Genomic DNA, 27982 nt, shown 5'->3' with positions numbered 1-27982 from the left:
ATAAGTTTGGTTGATTTACTTTCAATGGTTGACAATCAAATAAATTCATATATTTATTGGATTTGATTTGAAAGAATCAGTTTTTGTTTTCGTTTTTTTAATGAAATGAAAATTGTATTTGAAATCATCATCAATATGAAATGATTTTGTTCTTATCACAATATCCGATATAATTGATTGTCAATTCGTCAAGCATGGTGATGATAATAAGAAAATGAAAAATGTTCTGAATCAATTTCTACAGTAATGACAAATGATATTCATGATTGAAATTGAAATTCAATTTAACATACGACAATTTGATGTGTCGAATGTTTATCAACATAGCGTTTATTCATCATGTTAAATACAGATTCTATTCACATGAATGTTGATGATGATAATATCACAACAACTGCTACATTAACATCATTGTTGAATACGAAAGCTTTATTACAAGCTAATGATAATTATCATCTTCATTCTAATCAACATTTATGGATTACATACGGATGGTTAGGCATATGTATTACGACTATATTAGTGATTATATTGATCATATGTTCAACCATAATACATTATACATATCGAAGAAAATGGCGTACCCTAGATATATTATTAGCTGCCATTCTTATACAAGAATTACCGAATGCCATAATATTATTGTCGATATCATCGATCAAAAGTACCATAATACATTTACCTCGTTCATGGAGTTATACGTCAATGTATCAACATGATGATCATTCGAATTGGAATTTTTACGATATACTATTATGGTTATCGACATCAAATCGATTTTTTCAATTTGCCATCATCACATCATTGATTGTTGATCGAGCTTTTATTCTAAAATGGCCATATCAATATCGTTTCTCTGTTCGACATTCACAGATTCGTTTCTATATGATTACATTGGCATTAATTTCGGCAGTATTCGGTACGTTTGCTGTCATCAGTCACCAGAATCATCAATTTGATCGGTCACAATCGATGTCGGCAACAACAACAACAACAACTACATCCTCATCGCTTGATTTTGATCGATCATGGCCAACTATAGAAACAACTGAAATTAAAACCACAAACATTATCGATGACAATAACAGAACAACGGCGGCAGCGGAGAATGGCACAATATCGACGATTGCAATCAAGCCAACAACAACATTATTGAATCAAACGAGCTATTATAATTCAATGATTCAATTCAGTTATAATCCATTGATATATGACATTTATTATAGCTACTTTTTTATCGCAATCTATGGGTTGTTAACCTTGATCTGTTTTGTTGCATTTCTTTATGTTGAATTAAATCGACCAAAAAATCATAATAACAATAATGATCCAATGACAAAAAATTCATCATCAACAACAACAGCAACAAAAAATCTACAATCGATATCGACATTGTTTGCAACAACATCCTCATCAACATCTACATCATCATCATTATCAACATCATCACCATTACCATCTCGTTTTTCATCATTTGCCAATCTGACCAACAATAATGCTGGTCAACAATCAAACAACAATGTATCAGCTGCTGCTGTCAATCATCAATCATCGATAAATACAGGTAAAACAGCATTACTTCCATCTTTTTATTATCCCAATGTCAAACATCATGATCAACAACAACAACAACAAATGAAACAAATGGGAAATTCATTGAAAATCAATGATAGTGATGATTTATTTGATAATTCAAATAGATCTTTTCATCATCATCGACAACAACAACAACAACAACAACAATATAATAATGGTGATTCATCAATGATATCGTTAATAAATTCGACTAATAATAATGATAACGGTGATGGACATGATCCAACATCTGTCCATCTAAATGGAAATAGTGGTAGTACCGTTTTATCAGCTACATCACCAACAACAAACGGTACTACAAGTACATATACATCAATGACAACAACAACCGATAATAGTATACATCGTTTGATTGATAATAATATACCACATCAACATCAACAACAACAACAGCAACAAAAATGTGCCATCAATACATTATGTAATAATAGTAATTTAATTGGCTTCGATAATAATGGTGGTAGTGTCGGTGTTTCATCAATGATTCTATCACCATTAGATGTGTCAATCAATGCTACTGCTGCCGATTCTTATTCATTTCTAAAACAATCATTTAATAATCATGGATTATCATATCAAAAGAGTGGTTCACAATCAAAATTAAATATTTTAAATGATTCATTTGTGGATCATCATCATCATCATCAACATCATCATCAGCATAATCGACATCAACAACAACGAATAAATAATTCGGCATTTGATTTGCGATGGTCATCGGTCATTGGACCAGTATTATTTTGTTTTGCCTTTAATCATGGTCCATTTTTGGTAAGTGTTTTAAATTCAAATAGAATTTTCAAAAAAAAACTTTTACCGTAACAAATTTTCAACTATTTTTCCCATTGTATAAAATTTCTATTTTAAACTTAAAAACATTAGAAAACAAAATTTATCCATTTTGAAATGAGGATTATAAACTTAAAATGGTCTTTGGATGTTTTATTTTCTTTGCTATATTTACATTTTGATGGGTTTTTGTTCATTTTTTTCGTTTTTCGATTTCATTTACACATCTTCTGAATAATTGAAATTATTATGGTTGTTTTTTTATCTAACGAGAAAAAAACTTTTAATTCATTAATGGTAGAATTCCATTTTGAATTGAAAAAACTTTGCATCCCATCTTAGCTCTGTATGTTTTTCATTGAGCTATTTAGATTTTGTTTTTCGAGCTGATCGTAAAAAACAGAACACATTTAGTTGTCGTTATTGTTGTTTCAGAAAACAAATTCCATATATCATAAGCTGATGTGAAGAAAAAAATGAACAAATTTTTTCTCATTTATAACCATTATTTTCATAGTAAAATAGAAATTTTTTCTGCGATTCTTGCGTTTCTCATCACCATCAATGTTGACATCCAGATAATAATGATGATTGCAATGGTTTTTTTTCGAAACAAAAACGACAAATTTCCATTCCATTTATTGTTACTATCTTTGTTTTCTATAAAATTTTTTTCCGGAAAAATATGTTTTCTTTTTATTTTAGTAATATTTTTGAATCGTATGTATTTTAAAGGAAAATATTTTTCAATTTTAAAAAAGAAAAAATATCTTGGAAAATTGTCCATATGTTCAATGTATCCATAGTCACACAACAATCATTGTTTCCTCGGAAACATCATACATCCTTATTAAGAATTTCAAACAATTTCCTTCTATATCCGATTTCAGATGATCACGATGATCATCATCATCATTGATGATCACACGTTCATCGTTCACATTTTCAACATTGATTTTTTTTTCTTTAAAATAATGGGAAAAAAATCAATTTCCAATACATTATTCTTGGAATTTTTGCATAAAAGAACATAATTTTCAAATTTTTTTCTTCTTCACTCAAATTGATTTTAAATCTGACACCAACACACACTTACAAAATCTATTCAAATTGAATTATTGATTTTTAATGTAATTTATATACCAACGGTTATATAATCTCTTTTTTTTCTTTACATTAATAGAAAGTAATAATAATGTTTCTATTATGCATTACGGTTTTTTTTATTTGGAAAATATAAAATTCAATCATTTTAATATCCTAAGAAAAATATGAATGAATCATCTAAACCAGTATCTTAAATAAATAAAAAAACCAAAAATTTTTTATTCCCAAAAATAGATCATTCATACAACCACCACCATCATCATCAATAATGATGTATACATTTGTGAAAATCAAGTTCAATTTCAGGGCAATGTGTCTGTGTGTTTTTTTTTGATGGATAAATATAGATAGGTTATTAGAGCTAAATATACAGGATGATTGAAGTAAACTTTCCTTCCATATTTGGCTATTTGATAGTTAATCTTTTTTTTTAGGAAATTTTGGTTTTAAAAAAAATATAAGATAACCACCATCATCATTATCTATTTTAAATCTCTTCATCAGGATCATTTGATGATGATGATGATCATCATCATCATTATGAAGAGAAAATGTCTCATCATCATCAATGTTAAGAAGAGAAAATTCAATCTTTAATCCCTGAACATTATTTTTCTCATTTCATATTTTTTTTGGCCAATTCAATTTTGAATTGTATTTTATTTTTCATATTAAATCCATAATGATAAAGAATTTATTTGTATTCGTTTTTGTTTGCCATTGATCTCAATTGTTTTTTCTCTTCAATAACAACGATATTCAACCTTGAATATTTGACTCACAATGATGATGATCTCAGATTATCCAAATCGGGATAGTTTATCCATTCATTCATTCATTCATTTATTCATTCATCCATCATATTTGAATTGAATAGATTGATTACATTGACCAAAAAAAAAGATGGATTGACAACAAGATCTTCATGAATCCAAGATTTGAATGAATTTCTTATCTATATGTTTGTTTTTTTTTCTTTCATATTCAAAAATGATAAATAAACAAAACAAAACATTGAATGCTTCAACATTGAGATTCAGTGTGGAAAAAAATTCACAAAATTTTCAATTTGATTCGGATCGACATACTTTTTTTACCATTTCTCCTAGTTTGGTTGCCGTTCGGCATTGATTCGCTTTTCGGATTGACCAAATTGTTCATTTTTTTTATTATCTGTTGTTGAATATCACCATTTTACATCATCACCAACAATTCACTGACCTAGCTGATAATAAATAAATATTGATTGTTTTTTCTCTCTGTTTTGTTAAAAGGGAGATGTTTGGATATAAATTTGAAGTTTATGATGGTTGTTGTCGGTCAGTCAATCGGTTGTCTTTTCTCCTGCCAATAATAATGCATTTCCAACAACAAAAAAAAAAAAGATGAAAAATTGATTTTTTTTAAGCATTTCGTCGGTGATGATTATTATTTTTTTTGAAAAAATAATAATTTTAAAACCTTTTTTCATTCTTCTTTCGATGGATAAATGGTATATGGCTGTATGTTGCGGTATAGCCTGTTATTAGCCAGGTTTTTATTCATTCAAAAAATGTGATAAAAGTAGATCAAATTTAACCTTTTTTTTCGTTTATCTTTAGAATATGGTGGTGGTGTTAACCCTGTTTTTTTCACTTTTTATTTTCCATTTTTTTTTGGTTATTCAATAAAACCGTCAATCAATCAATCATTGAATGAATGAATGAATGAATGAATATGGCCTACACTTTTAAATTGAAATGGTTTTCTATATTTATAATATAAAAAAACAAAATTAGTTTTCATATTTTTCCATTAATCGAAAATTTTTTTTTACACCCAAATAAAATGTTTGACCATTGGGTATTGAGGATTTGTTCCTTTTTCTTTAAAAAAAGTAAAATAAAATGCCAATCAAAAACACATTAAAATCATCGGTTTGAACGTTTTCTTTTTGCTTTGGATTTACCAAAATCTACAAAGTGACAATTAATGTATTTTTTCATAGATAATATAACCGGAGTTATTTCTTGCTATACATATGTAATTTTCATTTTTGTTGTTGTTGTTGTTAATAACGAATATATTTATGTTTGATATAATCGCCACCTGTATTATTATCTGTAAACATTGAAATAAGCTACATTCATTTCGTTAATTTTTTTTTCTTTCCAGTTTATCTGTTAGATTTGTTAGTTAATAGTGTCGGATATCATTATCATTATCATCTATGATCAAGATGTGTGTGTGTGCATTTAATTTTGATCCGATTTATAATTACGTTATCCATGTTGTTGTTGTTTTTTTTGCAAAAAATGATGATGATTAACTTGTCATGACTTGTTAAATAAATGTGAATGAATGAATGAATGAATGTAACAAAAAACATACGGAAATCTTGATCATATCAATGTGCATATACCATTTGACATTTCAACAACAATTTTGAAAAAATAAAATGTTCAAGTCTATAATCATAAAACAATATGGCATAATTTTTTCTAACTCAAATGATCTAAAATGACAATTTTTATTTTAACATTTCAAACACACATATGGATTTAATTTTCAAAAAATCAGCCGACCATTTCCGTTTTTTTTGTTGTTCATCATTCTAATTGTCTTTTGATGATGATGATGATAATAATTTCAATGTGATAATAATTCTTTACTGATCATATTTCAGTGTAAATCTTGATTATCATTCCATTCTTTATAAAAAAGAGATTTAATTTTAAAGAAATTTTATTTTTAGAAATTTTATTTCTCAATTTCTTTGTAAAAAGGGTCAATCCCACACACACACACACACACACACACACATTTTTTTCATCTGATGATGATGATGGATTTTTTTCTGATTCAACTGACCTACCTGCCTGCTGCTGCTGCTAATGAAATTGTCCTCTACAAAGATTGTTATATAACATGACCATCATCATCAGATGATGATGATCGTTGTTGTTGCTGTTGTTGTCAGTGTTTGATATAATCATGAACGATCAAAAATTTTGATCATCATCATTGTTTTTGTTTTGTTTCCGTTGTTTTTGTTTCATTAATTTACTTCAGGTTCAATTCGATTGATTGATCTTGAATTTTTTCTTTTTGGAAAATCCTATTCATGTCAAAAGATTTATAGCCTCGTTTTTCTTTCTCGTTTAATAATCAACAGATGATGATCACACACACACACACCTGTCTTTACCTTGTTTTTCGTTTTGTTGTTTTTCGTTCAATTATTTTGTCATAATAATTTTTTCAAAATTTATCATTTCATTTATGACGCGCCCATCTTTTTTTCCTATTCATTATCTATAGGAAGAAAAATATGGTGTTTATTTTTTCACAGAAACAAAACCGTTACAAATGTTCCTTATGGACTTATATATCTAAAAGGATGATGGTTTTTTTTTGTTTTTAAATTTATAAATGTATGTTGTGCGTGTCTATCTTGTCAATTGGGTTGATGTTTGAAGAAGAAAACAAAAAACTGGGCGCAATATCCGTATACAGAGAAAATTTTTCATTTTTTTCCACCTTTTCTCGATATAATGACCAAAAAAAAACATCGGTAACTTGTTCATATATAATGTTTACACAATGTAATAATGATGATGATGATGATTAAAATCGAATAACATTTTATTTTCTTTTTGTTCTATAAATAGCTTAACCAAGAATCAAAAAGATGATGAACTGGGAAGAGAGAGGGAGAAAAACATGAATGAATTAAGAGTTTTTTTTTGAAAGACCTCACACACACGAAACATATGTTTGTTTGATTAAAATAAGAATTCTATTTGAAAAAAAAACTAAACAAATAACAAATTTGATCTTAAGCAATTAACCCTGTTGTGGTTATTTGTTTGATTAGGTTGAACTTGTGCAAATGAAACAAATGTATCATCATCTCTATGTGTGATGTATTTGGTAATGTAACAGTTTCTGTTGTTGTTATTCAATAAAATGATTATTTAGTATGTTACATAACCTAGGATGTTTTGTTTGCTTTGTTATTATATGTTTTTTTGTGTGTGTGTGTTCACCATTATTGTTTTTGAATGATTTTTTGTTTCTTTTCATTTGTTTCATTGTCATTTTTTTTGTGAGTGAGTACAAAAAAATAAACTGATAACATGATGTTTTTCATTCATATTTTTTCTGGGATGGACAAAAGGATTGATTGATTGATTGGTCGATTGAATGTTTCGAGCAAAACTTTTTTTCATTGTTTTTCTTTCTGAAATTCTATAATTCTTTTATTATTCATTTGCAATTTTATTGTATTGAAAAAACAAAAGATTCGATCAGTAAAAATAATGATTAATTAACATTATTCACATTTTGAATAATCCCATTATGTTGATGATGTTAATGACAATTCATTATCATTATAATCATAAATATTAATAAAGTGTAAAATTGAATTATATTGAATTTCAATTTACATTATTATCATCATTGTAATCAATTGAAAACAATTGATAATCAAATAACCGTATATATCTCTCTTCCTTTATCGACTATTTAAACATATCGTCATATTATTGTATGTAAATATTTGGCCGATAGCAAAAAAAAAGAAAATCTATTCGAGGTTAACGAAAAGATTAACATATTTGTGTAGCACACAATCATTATCATCATCATGATGGTAATGATAATGTTTTTTTTCAATGAATATTTCACACATAAAAATTTAAATTTCAATAGAAAAAAATCTGTATCCGAATGACTTTTTGGAAAAATCATTCGGATTTTGGATTTTTGTTGTTGTTGTTGTTGTTGTTATTGTTCGGCTTTTGAATGTTTGATGATGTTTTTGGCTTTTCTTTTCGATGTGTTGGTAATGATTTTCGGTGTTTCACACATCAGAAATCACATTTCTTTTTTTTTAATCAAATAAATTTCAAGTTTCCTGTTATTTTTTTCTTGTGAAAACCTGTATACACAGTATTTGGCAACTTTTTTATTATTTAGTCTGAATTTATTTTATTTTTTCTCAGCAAAATGAGAAAAAAATCGATAGATATTGTATTTCAAATACAGGGTGAATATTAAAGTATTTGTTACAATATCTGATACGGTTGTTGTATTTATTCGATCAGTATGATGAAATTTATCCTTCAACAACAACAACAACAAATTTGTAATTCAATTACAAATAAATTTTTGGTCAAAACAACAACAAAATGATGAGGGAATAAAGAAAAAACAAAATAGGTTGGACAATTCTTCAATTGTTTTCTTATGATATTATCAATGAGATTTGATACATGTAGTTGCTGTTGACCTTCTTGTGTTTTGTTTCATTTAAAATTTTTGTCATCAATTTTCGTGTTTTTTGGTTTGGTTTTCTGAATGAATGAAAAAACACTCACAAACATACACCGATCCATTATACATTTTGTCGTTGTTTTTTTGACATACATTATGATTTTCAAATAATGTATGTACCATATGGATGGATGAATTTCAATTCAATTCAATTCGAATTGAAATTTTATATTTAATTTCGTTTTTGTCGTTGTTGAAATAACAATTTTTTTGTTAATTTGATCCGCAATAAATCATAATTAAATTATGTTAAATTTATTTTTCAAAAAAAATTTTTCTTTTTCTAAAAAATATATTCAAAGAAAAATTGATCCGAATGTCAATTTCGAATGATAATCATTTCAATGAATGGTTTGATAGAATCATATGGTCAAATCTTTGCATAAATTTTTTTTGTTCATTTGTAAAAGATTAAATTCAATGAACATGATGATGACCTTTTTTTCGTGCTCATTCATAATATTCAGGATTTTTGTTCGATTTGGTCCAAAAGTTTCTGATTTTTTTTCTCTCATTATTCACCATCGTGATCCATTTCCTTTTCAATTCAAATATATCTGTTGTTAAATCATTGATTTGTTGACCGATTCTAGCAATCATCAAATAACATAAGAAATCTCAAAATTAAATCGTTGTGTCAAACTATTTTGTCATGCGAAATAATTTGAAAAGCGACAAGAAAACGCACCTCTATCATTATCATTTTTTTTTTCTTGAATGCATCCAATTTTGTTTTTTAAAAAAAATATGTTATAGATCAATGACACCTGTTGAATGTATCTGAAAACAAAATATTCTGGTTTCGAGGCCATCTATTTCAATTGTTTAAGTTGACATTTTTTTTGATTTCAAGATAGAAAAACACAAATGTTGATGATAGTGGTTATCTTGTAAAAGATTAGATGATGGATTCTACGCTGACCTTTATGATTGTCAAAGTTTTAATTATTTTTTTTTGTCAAGAAAAGACATCTAAAATATATCTGTTAATATTAGCATCATTTTAAGCAATTATAAAACTCATCCAAATACTTGTACTAGTCACAGATCTTCTCCGATCCATTTAAACATCAACATTAACGAAAATTTTTGAAAAAAAATTATTTAATTTGTTCGCATCATCAGCATAATTTTCATCAATCAAATAAAATTTATTCATTGTTTTGTATGCAAAGTGATCATATTTTTTTGCAAAATAATAATTGACCGATTAAAAAAGGTGACTATGATGGGCCAACAAATGATGTGTCATCCCATAATCTTGATTCTAATCATCACTGATTTTTTTGTTTAATTTTCACATAAATCATTTCTGTGGGATATTTTTTTTGCACAAAAACACGAATTCATTGAAATCGTGCATGTTGTTAAATTGCTGTTTTTTTCTATGGAAAAAATTTGAATTTTTTTTCCAATTTCCAAAATACATGTGGATGGCCATTGATTGATGTAATTGATTTGAAGATCGATGGATAATCATTATTTTTCCAGAAAAAAACAACTGTAATCATTTTGTTTTCTTTTTCTATTTCATTTTCGTTTCACACAAATTAAACAAAATCAATCATAAATTTTTCAAAAAATAATTTCTATTTCAACAGTTCCTGCTTTCTTGAATAAATCTTGTCATATTTTTGGTTTATTTCTCCACTTTGTCATTCAATTTATTTCCAATTATTTATTTAATGAATTTTTTCTGTTCAATTAATGTTTATATAATGATTGGTTATTTCAACAACAACAACAACAAAAAAAATCATTCAAACTATTTTGTTTTTGTATTGAATGAATTTCGCAAAAAAAAACTTTTCTTTTCACAAATTCAATGATTAATTACTTTTATATCAAAAAGGGTTTTTCGTTATATTTGTTTTTCTTTTCCGATTTGATTTATTACATTGAAAGTTTCAAGTTTTTGTTAAATAATCCTTTTTTTCATTTATTCATTCATTCATGTTTGTCACACATTGATCTTTATACCTTCGATGAATTGAAATGATTGTATTCGAAACAAAGAAAACAAAAAAACAAAAAACTGGGAGCGACAAAAATGGAACGCGCCCGATAACACAATATAACACACTCACATACACACACGTGTGTAAATTCAAATTTTTTATGATATTGTTGTTGATGATCATCGTTGAAATTTTTTATTTTTCGATTACATCATATACGATGATTATTATTATGTAGATTAGATGGTAAAAAAGCCTTGAATCTTTGAATTGTTTATACTTCTTTGACAATATTTGTCTGTTGTCATATATCATCAGGCTGAAACAAAAACAAAAGAACAAAAGAAACTGATCTTCAATGAAGAAGAAGAAGAAGAAAAAGAAGAGAAATTTCCCTTTCATTCAAATATAAATGATGAACGATTTTCCTTTTTTTAATATCATTCTCTCTTTCCCTTCATTTAGTTCTTTTGTCTTTGGAATCGGTTTTTTTCCTTCATTTTTTTTCTATGTTCCCGAAAACGATTAAACGATTTTTGCACGTTTCATATGAATCTGATGATGATTAACCTATTAAAATGTTTGAATAATGTTTGAGTGCGTGTGTGTGTGTGTGTGTGTGACGATGATATTTATCATTTTCTATATTGGGCGAGACATTAATTTATATTTCAAATTCGTCAAATCGCCCAAAATCTGATTTTATTTGTTTAAATTGTTGTTGTTGTCGATTGGCCTCACAGTTTTATAATCATTCAATTTTTTTTTGCGTGTTATTTGGCGTTAATTTGCATAATCATAATTGCTTTTTCCTAAATCAATCTTTTTGCTATTTAAGTATGATGGTTGTATGAGAAGAAAAATCATCATCTGCTTTGTCAAATATCCATTTATAATCATAGAATTTATTCTTTTGATCAAAATTTGATCCAATTTGAGCAAAGTCAAAAATATCTTTCTTCAACTGACTGTTGAAAACAATGAGATAATGAGTTAAATGAAAAGAATTTCCTTCTGAAAATTTTCATTTTATTATCATCATCCATTTCAATGAATTCAATTTAGATTTAATTGCCATTTCATTTCAAACAATAATCATTATCAATTTATTTTTTTCATTCATAAAAGAATTTATCTGTTTTCTCTTTTTTAAAAAAATCCATATAAATAAATATTTTTTTTTGTAGCTTAAATCAAATTTCAATTAAATATCTTGGAATTCGAGCGAAAAGTTCTCCAATTCCATTATCATTTCGACATTCTACTGAATTATGATCAAATAAATGAATGATAATGATTTTCAAGTGAACTTTATCCAAGAAAGACCAAATGGAAAATAAATGAAATGCAATCAACCATGTTGGTAAATCTTTAATTCATTAAGGAATCAATGATAATAATCATCAAATAGAATGTTCATTTCAATTCATTTTCATCATCAAGCTTTAGTTTTTAATGTTTGATTCATAATAATTTATGATTAATTATCATTAATTTTTTATAAATGAAAAAAATAAAATTATCAATTCAAACGACAAATTAAATATTCGATTCAACATTAATGATAATAACAGGATTAAGACATTTAGTATTTTATTTTCCGACTTTTAGATCTTAGTTGTAGATGAAATTATTCATTTCTTTTCTTTACATTTGACATCAATAAGTAAGGAAAACAAAAAATGTCTCGTCTGGTTTTGTTCGTTATTTTTTTCCTATTGTTTATTTCGTTTACTATTGTTTCATCATCCATCATTCATCACTAAATTCATAATAATTATGATTTAGATAAAAAAACGATCATTATCATAATCGTTATGAACGATGATTAATTTCATTTTTTTTCATTCTTTCAACAAAAAAAACAACTAAAATGAAATTTAAAAATTCTTTTCCTTATTTTTTTTAACAAAAATGCCTTTTTTCTCTTCATTCCATTTTAGATTTATTGACTTGAAAGAATTCTTACTATCGACATCATCATTCATTGTTCGTTGTGCATCCAAATTTTGTTTTTCCGCTAGGAATCACCAAAATCAGAATCGTGAAAGAATAATTTAATTTGATGACTATCGTACCCTATGCCATCATCATATATAAATGAATGATGTTGATGACCTTTTATATTTCTAAGCAAGCAAGCAAAAAAAACGCTGCATCCATTAGAACATTGTCTCATTCGGATCTTTCTTTTTTTTGTCATTATTTCGAACGTCAAGGGTTCATCTTACATTTTTGTTCGCATAACAAATACTAACACAGCATGAAAAAATTCACAGTTAGGATCGATAAATTATATCTTATCATGGATTTATAAATCAAGTAATTTGATCATCATTCAGCAGCCTAAATTATTTGCTTATGATGGAATTTTCTTTTTTTTTCTTGATCAATATTCTTCTTTCATCAATAGCACAAGTAAATTAACTTTGACAACAATCGTCACCGTCTATTGGCAATCATTTATAATGATGTTGATTATTATTACACACGTGATTCATCATCATTGTCAATTTTTTGTTGTGATTCTTGTGTCTTACATTTTTGATATTTCTTTTAGCTTCGTTCATATTATTATTATTATCATTCAGTCAATTGAAATTCAATAAGGCTATTGTCACTGGAGAGAAAAAAAATATGATAAAGTATTATGGGGGGACTTTTTTTCGCCTGTCACTTCCATTATAAATGCTGTTGAAGAATAATAAAATGGGTGTCTATAAGCATTTTTATCGTTATATCACGGTTCTTTAATATAAACAATATGGTTATATCTTTGTTTGCTATTTAATTTTTCTAATTGATCTTTGACACTTTTTTTTGTCTTTTTACAGCTTTTTTTTATATATTCAAGTCACATATATTTATGCCTTTTTACATGTTCAGGGTTCTTTTTTTTCGTAATTTAAGTCTGTTTATATTCATTATTTGTGCCGTATTATCATCATTATATTGGGTTGTTATCTTCAAATGGTCGTCGTCGTTTGTTGTTTGATTTATTTGATGGTTGCTGTTTGTTTTTGTTTCGAATACGAATTTTCCATACCAATTTTTTTTATATTTTGATCCTCTTTTTTTTGGAAATATATAGTGAATGTTCACTTTAATATTCTATACAGCATTCATGTCGCCTGGTTTTTTTTGGTTCCCTTGGCAATATTGTGCTTATGAATTGGATGGATTTTCGATTTTTTTTTCGACTAACATTATTTTTAGGAACGTTAGATTCATGAAGCATTCAAAATAAGAAAAAACAAGTGGAAAACTTATTCACACAATGTACTTAACATTTTTTGAACATCTTTGTTGAATGGTACATTTGGCCATTCAATTCTCGAATAATAATAATAAAAAAATTCAAGCAGTTGAAAACATGAACAAAACACATATACTGAATACACTCGAACCAAGTCAAATCATCATCATCATCATCATCATCATGATCATTTCTGAACCATTTCATTCATCGTTTTCTCTTTTTTCTTTGTGCATCTATACGTTTCAGTTGTTATTGTTCCAGGATCGGTCGTTCATTTTTGCACATTTATAATCCTGAAAATATAAGACAATAACTACAATAACGATTCTTTGTATTTTTTTTTCTCATTTCGGTGTTAACATTGAATGAAAATATTGTTGTTGTTGTTGGTTGATGACTTGTCTTGTCTTGACTTTTGTTAAGTTTTTTTTTCTATATGCACTTAACACTTCACTTACTTTGTTTTTTTTCTCATTCTTGTAGCAAATGTTTTTTTCTTTGTTCCTGTTTTGTTTTCACTATCTATATCATTCTTTATCTTGATGATTCATAAAAAAAAATTTGTTATTATAATAGCAAATGAGGGAAATTTTTCAGGGAAAATTATTTCCCTGGAACTTTTTTTTTGCTAAAGATTTTTACTTTGGTTTTTCAAAAAAAAAAATCAATTAATACCGCAAATGTAAGACAGAAATTGTTGTTCTAATTAGGCATTGGATTTTTTTTCTTTTCTTTTTTTAAATTGAAATTTTCTTTCTCATCATTCGATGATGATGTTTAACAATGAAAAAAAAACTTGAAAAAAACTATAGTAACATTAAAAATGGAAACTTTTCAATTAGCATTGAACAATCACGAATAATCCATAATGATGATGATGATGATGATGATAGAAGCCAAATATAAGTTTTTTTTTATTTTTGAGTCCTAAGTTTTGTTTCATTAAATTGTGAACAAAATAAAATAAAAATAGATTGAAATTGACAAAATACAGCAACAAAAACGAAACAGAAATGATTGTTACTTTTTGGAAAAAAAATACGATTGGATCATCATCATCATCATCATGATCCTTACGATCATCAATATCTCTGTCGTCATTTCGATGATTTTTTTGTTTTGTTTTGTTTTACTAAACATTTCAATCGATCGATCGATTGATCCATTGTTTCATCAATACATCATTGTTTTGTATCGACCTCGAACCTCGATATTCGTTTCATTCATGTGTTTGTGTCAATGACAGAAAAGGAAGAAGAAAAAAAAGAATATAAAAAAAACAGTTGCCATTTGGTAAAACAAATTGGTTAATGAAATCATCGATATACAATGAAACAAAGTCCAACACACACACAAAAAAAAATCAATCGAATCGATCAATAATAAAAATGTTTTCGGTAAACAGGAAAGAAGTGTAGGAAAAAAATGGAATCGTCTTTTTTTTCTTTCTTTTTTCTACGAAAAACGTGACCAACGCCTATATATTTCAATTTTCATTCTCCTCATCACTTCAAGAGCATCTTTTTGTCGTTGCTGCAATACAATTTGAACACTTTGAAATGCAAATCCATTTGGAAAAATAAAATAAAATAAATAATCTAGATGATATGACCAATAGCCAATTTGATTATTGATCAAAAAAAAAGTGATTTCTTTCATTATTGATGATGATCATCCGCATCATCATCATTTGATTGATTAAGTTGTTTGATTTTAGTATTTTACCTCAACATCATCATCATCATCATTGATGAACTCGATGCAAATTAACAATCCTGACATTTTTTTTGTGTTTCAAAAGTTGATGGTTTATTTCGACTTGAAGTGATTGATCCTGGTATACTTTGCATAACATTATTGAACTGCACTGCACTGCACTGGATAACTTTTTTATATTCATCGAAGTTTTGTTTTTTGATTGAAACGTGTATCTTCCATTCATTATTTGTTTGCCATTCGTTTTCGTTTTACTTATTGCCCGGATTATTATTGATCATCATTACATCACAACGAAAAAAATGAATGAATGAATAAAATAGAAATCGATTCATATGGATCATTCGTGATTCGTTATTTTTTGTTTTGTTTGAAATGTTTGTTTATATGCAAATTATTATTATCGATAATAAACTTGGACTTGAAATATTTTTTCCTTATGTAATATGTTGAGGGAATTTGATTTTTTTTTAGTTTGAATCTGATCTAGTAATGATGATGCATACTAATGATAATTATGGAAATGTTTTTGTTTTCACTATAATGATCATTATCATTGTTTTACATCATCCTCATCATCATGATGTTGCTGATTGAGAAATCAAATTGATGAATCAATGTCGCTGTTTATTTTATTGATATCATCATTATCGTTATCATTGTCATTAGTTCATTGTTATAATTTTGATTTTACCAATCAATAATGATTTGTTTAAATTTGATGAATTTTTTTTTCGAAATCATTTTGATTGGGCCATATTGATCACATCATTCATTTTTAGATTGAGGGCATCATCATCATCATCATCATTGATTATTGATCAATCATTTTGTTCTGTTTTTTTTGTGCAATCGATTCATCAATCCATCAATCAACCAATACGATATTTATTCGCATATCATCAACCAAATTATTGTTGGCCAAAAAAGAGAGAGAGAAAAAAAAACCGTTAACCAAATTTGTTTCGTATGACAACGGTGTTTCCATCATCATCATCATCATCATCATCAATAAATACAATCACCATTCATGATCTAAAATGAAATGGAAATAGATTGCCATACAAAAAAAAAACAGAAGCTAATCGAAATATTCAAATGATTAACTGGAAAACAAAAATCGTATCAAATTCAAAACTAACTAGGATCCTTTTCTTTTCTTTTTTTTCAATTTAATCAGATGATTACATTGTCAGATCAATCAGATTTTCTCAATCATTTTTTTTGAAAAAAATATATAGATCGAACAAATGATGATGATATGATTGTCGATCCTTATACCAGATATAGACATATATAATATAAATCTAGGACAAACGACCACGCATCAAAAATGAACGAAATGAACAACAACAAAACAAAAAAATACTTGTGTTTCAATGTTTTTTTTATCATCACCATGTTAATGATGATAACATAACATAATGATTTTCGATTGATGATATGGCGACGATAATGGTGATACCTAAGAAAGAAATTTTAAAAAAATCCACCTGTCGTCGTCTTATATTTCATTTTGGATATCATCATCATCATCTTGTTTCGATATTTTATTTCATGAAAATTTATCCATTGTTTTTTCCCTTGTCTCTTATCATTATAATATTGAGATTCATTCGATTTTCTCGATATAATATAAATATAGAATATTTTCTGATCAATTTTGGATCAAATAAGACCAACAATAAAAAAAATCCAATCGAATCAAATTATCATTTATAAATAATAAAGAAAATTTGTGATAATGAATGGTTTGTTTTTTTTAAAACAAAAACTTTGCCAAAGTGTTGAAGGTTTTGCTTTATTGAAAACTTTGTTTTTTTTTCATTTGTCATTTACACTTAGAAATAATGTGAATGATTTGCTTGTCAAATAGGAAACGATTTCTGTATACTTGTGACACTAATCGTTTGTCAATCAGTTTCTTCGTTGTTATTATTATTATCGTACCGTTATTGTTGAAGAATGAAAATTTCGGGCAATTTTTTTTTCATTTTGATCGACTTATTGAACGATTGATTTTGAAAGTAGTTCTTTTTTTCGGTTTTGTTTTATCATTGTAATTTGTTCAACTGTAATATTTATATCAGCATGACATTTATCTTTAAAAAAATAAAAAATTTCCAATAACCAATGACATTATTAAAATTTTGATCATTAAAATGAGATTCTCCCCTGAAAAAATTGATTAATTCTTACAGGTCCGACAAAGATTACCATAAACATTACCGATGATGATGATGATATCTTTTCTCTTCTTTTTTCTCTTTATATCTATATTTATAACAATTATTTTAGCCGAATAACTGATGATGATGATGTTGATGATCAGGTTTTGATTTTGCTTTTGTTTTCTATTCATAGGCTTATTTTTTATGAGGATTTTCCAAAATGTTTTTTTTAATCTTTTCTCTTAAATTATGTAGAGATTGTCTTATTCGGCGTTGTTGTTGTTGTTGTTTTTGGCATCACCATTATTCTTCTCGATGATGATGATGATGATGATGGTTTCAATCCATTTTTATTGTTCATTATTATTTCAAAACATGATGATGATGAAAATCATGTTCGGTCATGAAATTCAAAGAAAAATAGAATTACTATATAAATCATATTGATGGGTATTCATGTGGATACCACTGCATGAAAAATGGAGCCCCGAAGAAACAGTAAATCAAAAAGAAAATACAAATGATTGTTTTCGAAATGTTGGCCATTTTTTTCCGAACGTTTATTTTTTTTTTGGTCCAAGATAACTAAACAAAGTAAAAGTTTTGAATTATTGACTTAGTTTTTCCACTTGCTTTTCATTTCATTTGTGTGAACACACACTATGTAGATAATGATGATTGAAAATAATCATTCAATGTAATTGCAATTTTTGGCTGAAAAAAAAAGAATCTTTGAATGAGAAGCGAATTTTTTTTCAGCATAGAGCAAACCGTCTATAACACATAACATTGATTCGGCCATAATTAAGAATAGTGAAAAAAAATCATGATGATTTTCGATAATTTTGATGATGATGATTATTATTATGATGATGATGATGATGGCTATTTTTATATCCCATGTTAAAAATGGCCAAATATATAGCTAGCCATAGCCCGATGATTTATATCGGTCATTCATTCATTACACTGTTAAAAATTCATTCTTCTTCATCATCATCATCATCGAAAGTCAAAATATTTTCAGTTTTTTTTTCGTTGGTTTCTGTTGCATATTTAGAAAAAGGAGAGGGAAAAAAAGTATTCAAGTGTTTGTTGCTTGCCACTGAAAAAAAAACATTATTATCATCATTGTCGATGAAAATGAATTGACGATCGATTACCGGCATTCATCTTCAGGTTTTCTTTTTTTTTCTTGATCATCTTCGGGCAATAAATAAGATGGTCATTTTCTTCATTGGACAAGAGTGATGCGAAGAAAATGGTCGTTTCAAATCAACAATGATGATCAAAGAAAAAATGGAAATTTTTCTGTATTTAGCTTTTTTTTTGAATAATACACACAAACCCATCATGGCCATGATCCAAACTTGGATATTTTTTCATTTCTTTTTTTAAAAATGAAATGAAAATTTTCTAATGTCCTTATTTGATGATGATGATGATGATGATTATTATCGTTGTCGTCTTATTCATTGACTGACCAGATTTTAAAGTCTGGTCATCATTTGTCCACCTTTCTCTATCTATCTATCTATCTATCTAAATTAGTAAATGGTCAAATAGAAAGAAAGAAAAAATATTTTAAAAATGGTGAAAGTTATCAACAAAATACAAAGATAAGTTTTTTTTTACAAAAAATTATCAAAATTTTATTTTTATTTGTTATCCGATTCGTTCTTTTGATCAATCCATTGTCTATGTTTTTTTCCCTTCTTTATTCTGTTGTTGAACGATAAGATTCAAAAAAATGTTAAAATTAAATAATGGACAAAAAAAGCTTATTCATTTTATCTTTTGTATTGTTTTTACATTTATTTTGAAATGTTTTTTTTTTGAAAAAAAAACTCAAATCAAATCTTTTTAAGACAACAACAAAACTTTTTGTTGTTGTTGTTGTAATCACATCATAATTTTCTATGACGATGATTATCGAATTCAATTCATTCACAAAGAAATTAACAGAGGAAAAAAATGATGTTTTTTTTCGATCATTGTTATGTGTCGCTAAACATTGTTCACATGGGAAAAAATTTTATCAAATCAAAGATTTTACAAAGAAAAAAACAACAAGATTATTTTCTTTCGATTATCAACATTATTATGTTTGTTGGAAAAACTATGACCTAATCTATATATATTAACCACATCCATTCATTTATAATAATAATAACTTACATAACATATTATGACATTTACATTTTTTTTGGCCGTTATTGTTGTTGGGTCAATTTTTCATACATTTTTTTTCAAATAAAGAAAACTTTTATTCATGCTGATACTGTTGTTGGTATTAACAACAGCAACAACAACGAAAAAAATGTCATTCGACAGAAAGTAAAATGAAAAATGGAATATAATTTTTCTTGCTGACAGAAATAGAAAACTTTTTTTTGCTTCGCCTTGATGATAATCGTTTATAGTTTGAATAAAAACTAGAGATTTTGAAACAATGATTCCATTTGGACAGAAAACAAACAGAAATCTAATGAATATAATGGAATTTGAATTTAATTTTTATGAAGGAAATGAAATTTTTTCCAAAAAAATGAACAAAACACATTAGAAAGATTGTTTTTCTTAATATTTTAGGATTTGAATTGAATTTATTTTCATTTTGTTTATTAAAATTCATCTGGTAAATTGTCTCGTGATAGTATTACAATCTTGCTGCTTTACCGATCATCCGGAAATACCGGAAAACGTTGAAAACATCTTTGTAAAAACAAAAATAAATAATATCTTGAATCAGATATGAAAATATATTTTACAAGATATGTTCTATGTATTCCATTGACATGTGTTATATTAACTATGTTGTTTGGCTTCCGGAATTTTTGTTCATTTCATTTCATTTTTTTTCCATTACATTTATTAATATTAGATTGGGAAAAGAAAAAAAACTATACACACACCGGTATCCTCATATACTGGATTGTTTTGTTTCAAAAGCTTAGAACGTGAAGAAGAAAAAATTCACACACTGGACATCATCTTTATGTCATCGTGTCATGTCATCATGTTTTTTTTTGTTTTGTTATCCTGATGATGATTACACGATGAATTATCATCATCAGTTTTTTTTTGTGTTTTGTTTCAAAATAATAAACAATTTTTTCTACATTCTGTTTGATAATTGAAGAGTTGTTGTTGTTCAACTGAAATGATGAATGATAAATAAACCAATCTTAACTAAATAGTAAACACGGGTGGAAATGCAAACAAACAAACAAACAGACCAACAACAACAATCTTATTATTATTATGATAACTGATTATGATGATGATCTGATCAAAATGATCACATCCGCAAATATTGTTTTCCTTTTATCGAACAAACAAAATGATGTTGATGTATTTTGTTGCTGTTGTTCTAGTTGTTTTTTTTCGAGACAATTTGATTGATTGATTGAATCTTGAATCCAGTTGAAAATAAAGAAAGAAAAACAAAAACAAAAAAGACACATTAAAATCGAAAAAAATGAATGATCAGATTATATAAAGATTTTTTTAAGAAAACAGAGGGAGAGAATTTCTGAATCAAATTCATTTTTCCTTTACAAAAAAAAAAAAAAATTCATACATGCATCATAAATTTATATCTGGTTGGATGTGTTCAGTATCTTGAATCAATGACTTTTGCCTGTTTTCATTGTTTTCATTTCTAAAAACCAAATTCATTTAAATCAAGATAATTTACCAAATGGTTTTTATTTCTATTCAATTCAATTCATTTAAAAACTGTTGTTCATTTAATATTTAAATTTTTCAATTCAAATCATAAATTTTTTTTTGTTCATAACTCAACATGAATAGAAAATTGATGCATCATTGAATTTTTGGAACAATTCTTGGGCTTTCTTTCTTTCGGTTTTTTCTTCTGTTGATGTTTGTTCCAGAACAATGATCATTCTTCAGTCTTTTTTAGTTTACCACAATGTGTGTCTCTAATTGTTTTTTTTTTTTGAAAAAAATTTTCGAATGAAAAAAACGGCTTGGGACATTGGCTAAATTGAATGAAAAATCGATCGATTTCATTCATTAAAATTGAATGAACTTGTTCGCAAACACAATGACAAATATAATACAAAACAAGGAAACTGGAAAAAATGAAAAAAAAACATATTTCATTGTCAATCTTTTGTTGTTGTTGTTGTTATCGTTTGGTCAATTATCGATGTCATACGTGTGTGTGTGTGTGTGTGTTTATGTTTTAGATCGATTCTCTACTTTTTTTTTGTTGCCTTAAAGCCACAATGAAATGATGCTGATGGCCATGATAAACATCCTACATCCTAACAGTAAATTTAAACATCATCATTATTATTATCATCATTAGCTGAACAATAATGATTATTGATCCAAACATTTCCTATCGTTGTTATCATCTCAAATTGATAATGATAGTAATGTTATAATCATTTCAAAAAAAGTTGTCGTGTCAAAAATCAAATCACATTTTCGTCTTTTCTGTTGGAAACATTGACACATTTGAATAACACCAAGTTATTGGTTATGACAGTTGAAGAGGAAAGAAGAAAAAAAAATTGTCACAAAAACTCTTATACACATTATTTACAATTGACAATGTCCATTAGAATTATACAATGGTCAATGAAACTTGTTTTTTTATAAAAGAGAAAATTTGTCCATAACATTTTTATTGTTTTGAAGATGATGGTGGTAATGGTGGTGGAAAAAAATACACTGCCTGGACTACATTATCCAAAATTTTGATTGTTTCGTTTCAATATTCATCATTAACATTATCAATCGAATCGAATTGAATTGATATTAAAATGATGCAAAACAAATCAGTGGAAAAAAATGTCTTGCAAGGATTTCGAGAAACGAAAATGAAAGAAATAGTTCCCAACATTTTTCATTAAGATTATTTTTGCTGATGATGATGATGATAGCATCATTTTATTGTTTTCATTTCATTTTCATTAAACCGGATGTTACAATTTTTATACCCGAACAATTTCAAATTTTGTCCATTTACCATCATCATCATCATCATCCATTATTATTGCTGTTGTTGACATTTCTTTTTTCTTTGAATTTTTTTTTTCGTTTTGTTTCTATTTGATATATATTATATTTGTCATCAAGTTTGTTTCGCATGATTCACATTGTTGAAATGAAAAACTTTTTTTTTCAATTCCGGGTTTAAATGTATGATGAATGTTGATGAAACAAAAGAAAGGTTTATCGCTCTATTTGTAATTTGATGTGTGTGTCGGTTTTTTTTTCAAATCATCATCATTTTGTATGCATCATTTTTCGGTTCTGTTTTGATGCGTGCAATTTGTAATTGGAAATTTGATTGTTGTTGTTGTTTTCCTGGACCGTTAATTTCTTGTACTGTTTCATTGTTTTTTTTATGACAATTTTTAAATAAAATTTTTCAATGAAACTAATTTGATTATTTTATTCTTTTTTTGATCATCAATAATTAGGTATTTAATTTATTGGCTATTTTTATACCGGGAATATGGACACCATTTCATGATCTAATATTGGTTGCACTTTCATTGTTTGAAGCATTATTATTACCATTGATTATATTTATTTCGAATGAAACATTTCGTGATGCTTTTACACGATCATGTTGCCATTGTGGTAGCCATCATTCACATCGTTCACATCGTCATCATCATCATCATCATTCAATTCATGATAAAATATCATCAATTTGTTCAAGTAATAAATCTTCATTGACATTTACGGTTACATCGACAACCACAACAACAAATGACAATAATACTGTTGAACGTAATGTAATGCAATCACAGATGCTTCCACCACCATCATATCCGTTGTTAACATCATCATCAGCATCAAAAACATCATCCAATTCATCAACATCGACATCATCATCATCAACATCAACTGATAATAAACATCAAACACCCATTAATACATTTTTAACATCATATCATTCAGATTTAGATCTTTTGAAAAAATGTTCCAAAATCGGTATGAAATTGGTTTGATTGATTGATCGATAACAAGATGATTTATTTTTTTCCCTTTTTTTCCCATTAGATCAATCTTCAAATAAACTAAATGATTGTAGTGGTGGTAAAATATCGTTTCAAAAACATTTACAACATAATAATAACAACTACAACAACAATAATGGAGATATGAATCGTAAACTACATCAGGCAACATCAATGCTCGACCTTTCTTTAAGTTCACGAAATGCATATCACAACTATTATTTACATCATCATAATCATCCAAACAATTCACAACAACAACAACAACAACGAAATTCCCATTACCAACAACAACAATCGCAAAATCATCATCACGCATCACGGTCTCGTTATTCGTTAGCATTAACATCTCAACAACAACAACAACAATCGCAAACAAATAACTATGATTCATTGTTGCTGACGCCCAAACAATCATTTAATCATCGTCGACAACAACAACGTCCACCATCGGTCGCTTCATGTCATTATTTATTTTCTAATCAATCAGCCAATCAACAACAACAACAATCAAAATGTGGCCGATATTATGGCCAATTTATGTTCGGTTCATCAATTTTAATGCCAAAATCTGAATCAACATTAAGTGTACCATTGAATGTATCATCATCTGAAGCATTTAATCGTTTTGGCTCATCAACACCAACAACAACTTCTGTGATTCCAAATAATTATCAACATCATCATCATAATCAGCAAATGATTTCATCAAATAAGAAAGAATTCGTTCCCGGTGGTAGTAATAAACTATTTAATCATGGAAAATGTAGTCCAATTTCAATCAATCTAAATAAATTTGATTCATCAACCACCGTTACTATTAATAATATGCCCATAAGCAATGATGAAATGAGTACCGATATCGGTTATAATAATAATGATTTTTATCATGAAAAAGATTCAAACGCAGCTGCAATAAAATCAGGTCGTTCGGCAACAAAATTATTTGATAATATAATCAATGGAATAACAGGACGTTCACGTTCCGTAAGAAAAAGTGATTCCGATGCATCAACATTTTATAATCGTCATAATTTGAAACGATCACAAATTGCACAGAATCAATTATCAAATATTTTGTATAATAATTTTTATAATAAAAAATTAGCATCATCTGCATTTGGCAGTGAAATCATATTGTTATCCGATAATGAACAACAACAGCAAAAACATCGTAATAGTCCGCTGTTTGGACGACGTATGGCTAATGATCATAAGAATCAAAATCGATCCGATCATATTGATATTCATCATAATCGTCTAAAATCATCTAATAAACAACAACAACCACAACAATCTGGACAATTTCCTCGACCACATGTATATCTTCCAAGTGTTTCATCATTGCAAGAAACGAATACACGATCAAATTCTTGTCAACAATTATCAATATTAAACGGTGATGCTGATCATTATCACAATCATTTATTGTTGAAACAAAATCTATCATCATTGATTGATGAATCGGCACCATTAATAAGTTGTGAATACGAACAACAACAACAACAGCCACAGTCAAATGATAAAAAACATCACATTAGGAATAGTGATGGTATGCAATTTGCTATTATTTTATTTTATTCCAACCAAAAAATTCAATTCAAATTTTTTCCTCTTTTTTTTGCTTTTTTAAATTACATTAGATTTCAACAAAAACAATTCCATTGTAGATGCAAGAGATGGTAGTGGTGAGCCCATTTATGCTTCATTACCCAATGAAGAAGAACAAGTAAAACATGATGATGATATGAATGGTGATGATGAAATCAAAGCTTCTGGATCGTTTAGCGCTCGATCTACATTACCCGACAATTGTCAGCTTATCTCAGTATATGCACATGCAAGTAACAATGATGATGAGTTGGTACATCAACGACAACGACAGAAATCGAATATTTTGCACAATGTGAATGAAAATTTAAATTTAAAATGTTTCCGAGATAATGATAACAATGAATTTGATAATGATAACGATGTTGACAATGGTAACATTAGCAGCAACAGCAGTAATAGTAGTAGCAGTACTGTCGGTGAATCAAGTGAAGATATCTATGAAGAAGTTGGCCATCTAGCTCGGTCAAATATTCATCCAAATAATGATGATTTGAATGATTTTGAATTAAATCACGATAATAATAACAAGAGACAACGTTCAGCTAGCCAAGATACTTTGATTGAACAGAATAATGATCCATTTAATCTGGAACAACAACAACAACAACAATCAAATTTGAATTCAAATCACAACAACGACAATGATAATAATAATGATGATGATGATGAAGATATGAGCGATGGTGATGATCAAACATTGCCGACAGCCGATGATTTGGATGAAGATCAAATCTCTATTTTAAGTGGAACATCTTCATCAACATTTTCATCATTCACCACTTGTGCCAATCAAGATTTTGAATTTATTGTATCACAACAGTTGACCGATATGACAACAAAACAACAGACAATATCATCATCAAAAAGCCAAAATCATAAAAGCAATGTCGAATCGGTTATCAAATCAAACGCCACTAACAATCAAATGGCCGATCTGCGAAATTTGAAATCTGATCTGGAAAATTTTCTTATTGAAAAGCCATCGTTAGAGCCATCAACGTTATCAATGGCTGCGATGTATTATAATCGATTGATTTTGAATTCTGATTCCGACAATGCCAAATCTGGTCATCGTCAACGTACGAAATTGAATCGTAGACAATCATTTTCAACGGCTCATGAACTAAGACAACGCATACTGTACAATCAATTGAATAATAATAATGAAAATCAAATGGGACTTATTGAAGAAGAGAATGATGATCATAATAATCATCATGATAATGGTTCGATCAATGAATATTCAATGTTTACGACAAATTTTAGTGAAATTTTTCCATTTAAATTGGATCGTAGAATAAGTAGTAGTGAAGATAATTTACTTTCAATCATTTCTACAATTGCCAATTGTGGAGATGATAATAATGCAGAATTTGAATCTCCAGATTCTAATTTTATTCAAGCAAATGTACTGAAAGAAAATTTAACAAATGAAAATGATGAGAACGTTAAAATAATCGATCATTCAAATGGAACATTTGTAATGAAAAGAGATTTAAATCTTAAGAATAAATCAGCCATACCTAGAGCAACTGCTCATTCAAATGCATCAAATGAAACATTGAAAATAACGATAAAAGAATTGAAATCAAAAAAACAGGCTCAAAAACGTACATCAAAAAGTAATTTAAATTCAAATCAAAAATCCAAATCATCATTATTGGCCAGTAACAATGGTAATCGTGTCTATGAGCTCGGTTCATTATGGGAACGACAATCATCATCAAAATTCAATAAAGAATCGACAAATAGTTCGATATTGAAATCTTCATCCAATATTCCATCATCATCATCATCATCTTCGGTGACCAAACAGAATTTTAGTCAAAATAAATTCAAATCAACAAAAACATCGACAACGACATCTCCATCACCATCTTCATCACCATCATCGTCATCATCATCTAGTCGTGTCTCAACATTCATAACGGTATCACCACTTCGAACACCAAAACATCAGACGAATTTCACCTCGAAATTGCTACCACCTTCGGATTATGTAGTCAAACAACCAAAACAGGATGCACGACAAAATGCCATATTGGCTAAAAATGCATTGCTAATGAGTGGAATTAAAACGCCCATCATCAAATTGCCATTACAATCACAACCACCGATGGATTTACATCCATAAGCATCATTGAAAAGCCAAAAATGAAATAATTTCATTGTAAAATTTTTTTTTTCATTATTTGTGTCAATTTATAAATATATTCATGTGTATCATGCATGTCATGTTTTTTTTGCTAAAAATCTATTCTCATTTTCTAAATACAAATGCCAATTTTTTATATAATTTAATTTTGAATTTTGTAAATAAATTTTTTTTCACAAGCAAAAAAAAGTAGGCTCTGCAAAATTGGAGAATACTCTCCAAAAATGAGAGCATGCAAGAATCAATTTTGAAGAGTATTTATTGATTGGCAAGCGAAAAAACAAAAATTT

At 27.5% G+C, this 27982-nt stretch overlaps 1 protein-coding gene across 1 annotated transcript; it reads left to right on the top strand.

The window, feature by feature from the left end:
- Positions 1-60: 60 nt before the first annotated feature.
- On the top strand, positions 61-27982 carry LOC113789209 (uncharacterized). Its single transcript, XM_027338715.2, has 4 exons — positions 61-2367; positions 23378-23897; positions 23967-25475; positions 25567-27982. Exons 1-4 carry the CDS (start codon positions 340-342, stop codon positions 27669-27671), a joined length of 6162 nt encoding a protein of 2053 aa, XP_027194516.2. The 5' UTR covers positions 61-339; the 3' UTR covers positions 27672-27982.

Source organism: Dermatophagoides pteronyssinus, unplaced genomic scaffold, assembly GCF_027571235.1.
Source record: "Dermatophagoides pteronyssinus isolate colony J.1.1.1.1 unplaced genomic scaffold, Derpt_VIB-CSIC_2022.12 sq0002, whole genome shotgun sequence".
Taxonomy (NCBI): domain Eukaryota; kingdom Metazoa; phylum Arthropoda; class Arachnida; order Sarcoptiformes; family Pyroglyphidae; genus Dermatophagoides; species Dermatophagoides pteronyssinus.
Note: the sequence above shows the minus strand (reverse complement) of the source record. Positions and strands in the feature narration are given on the sequence as shown.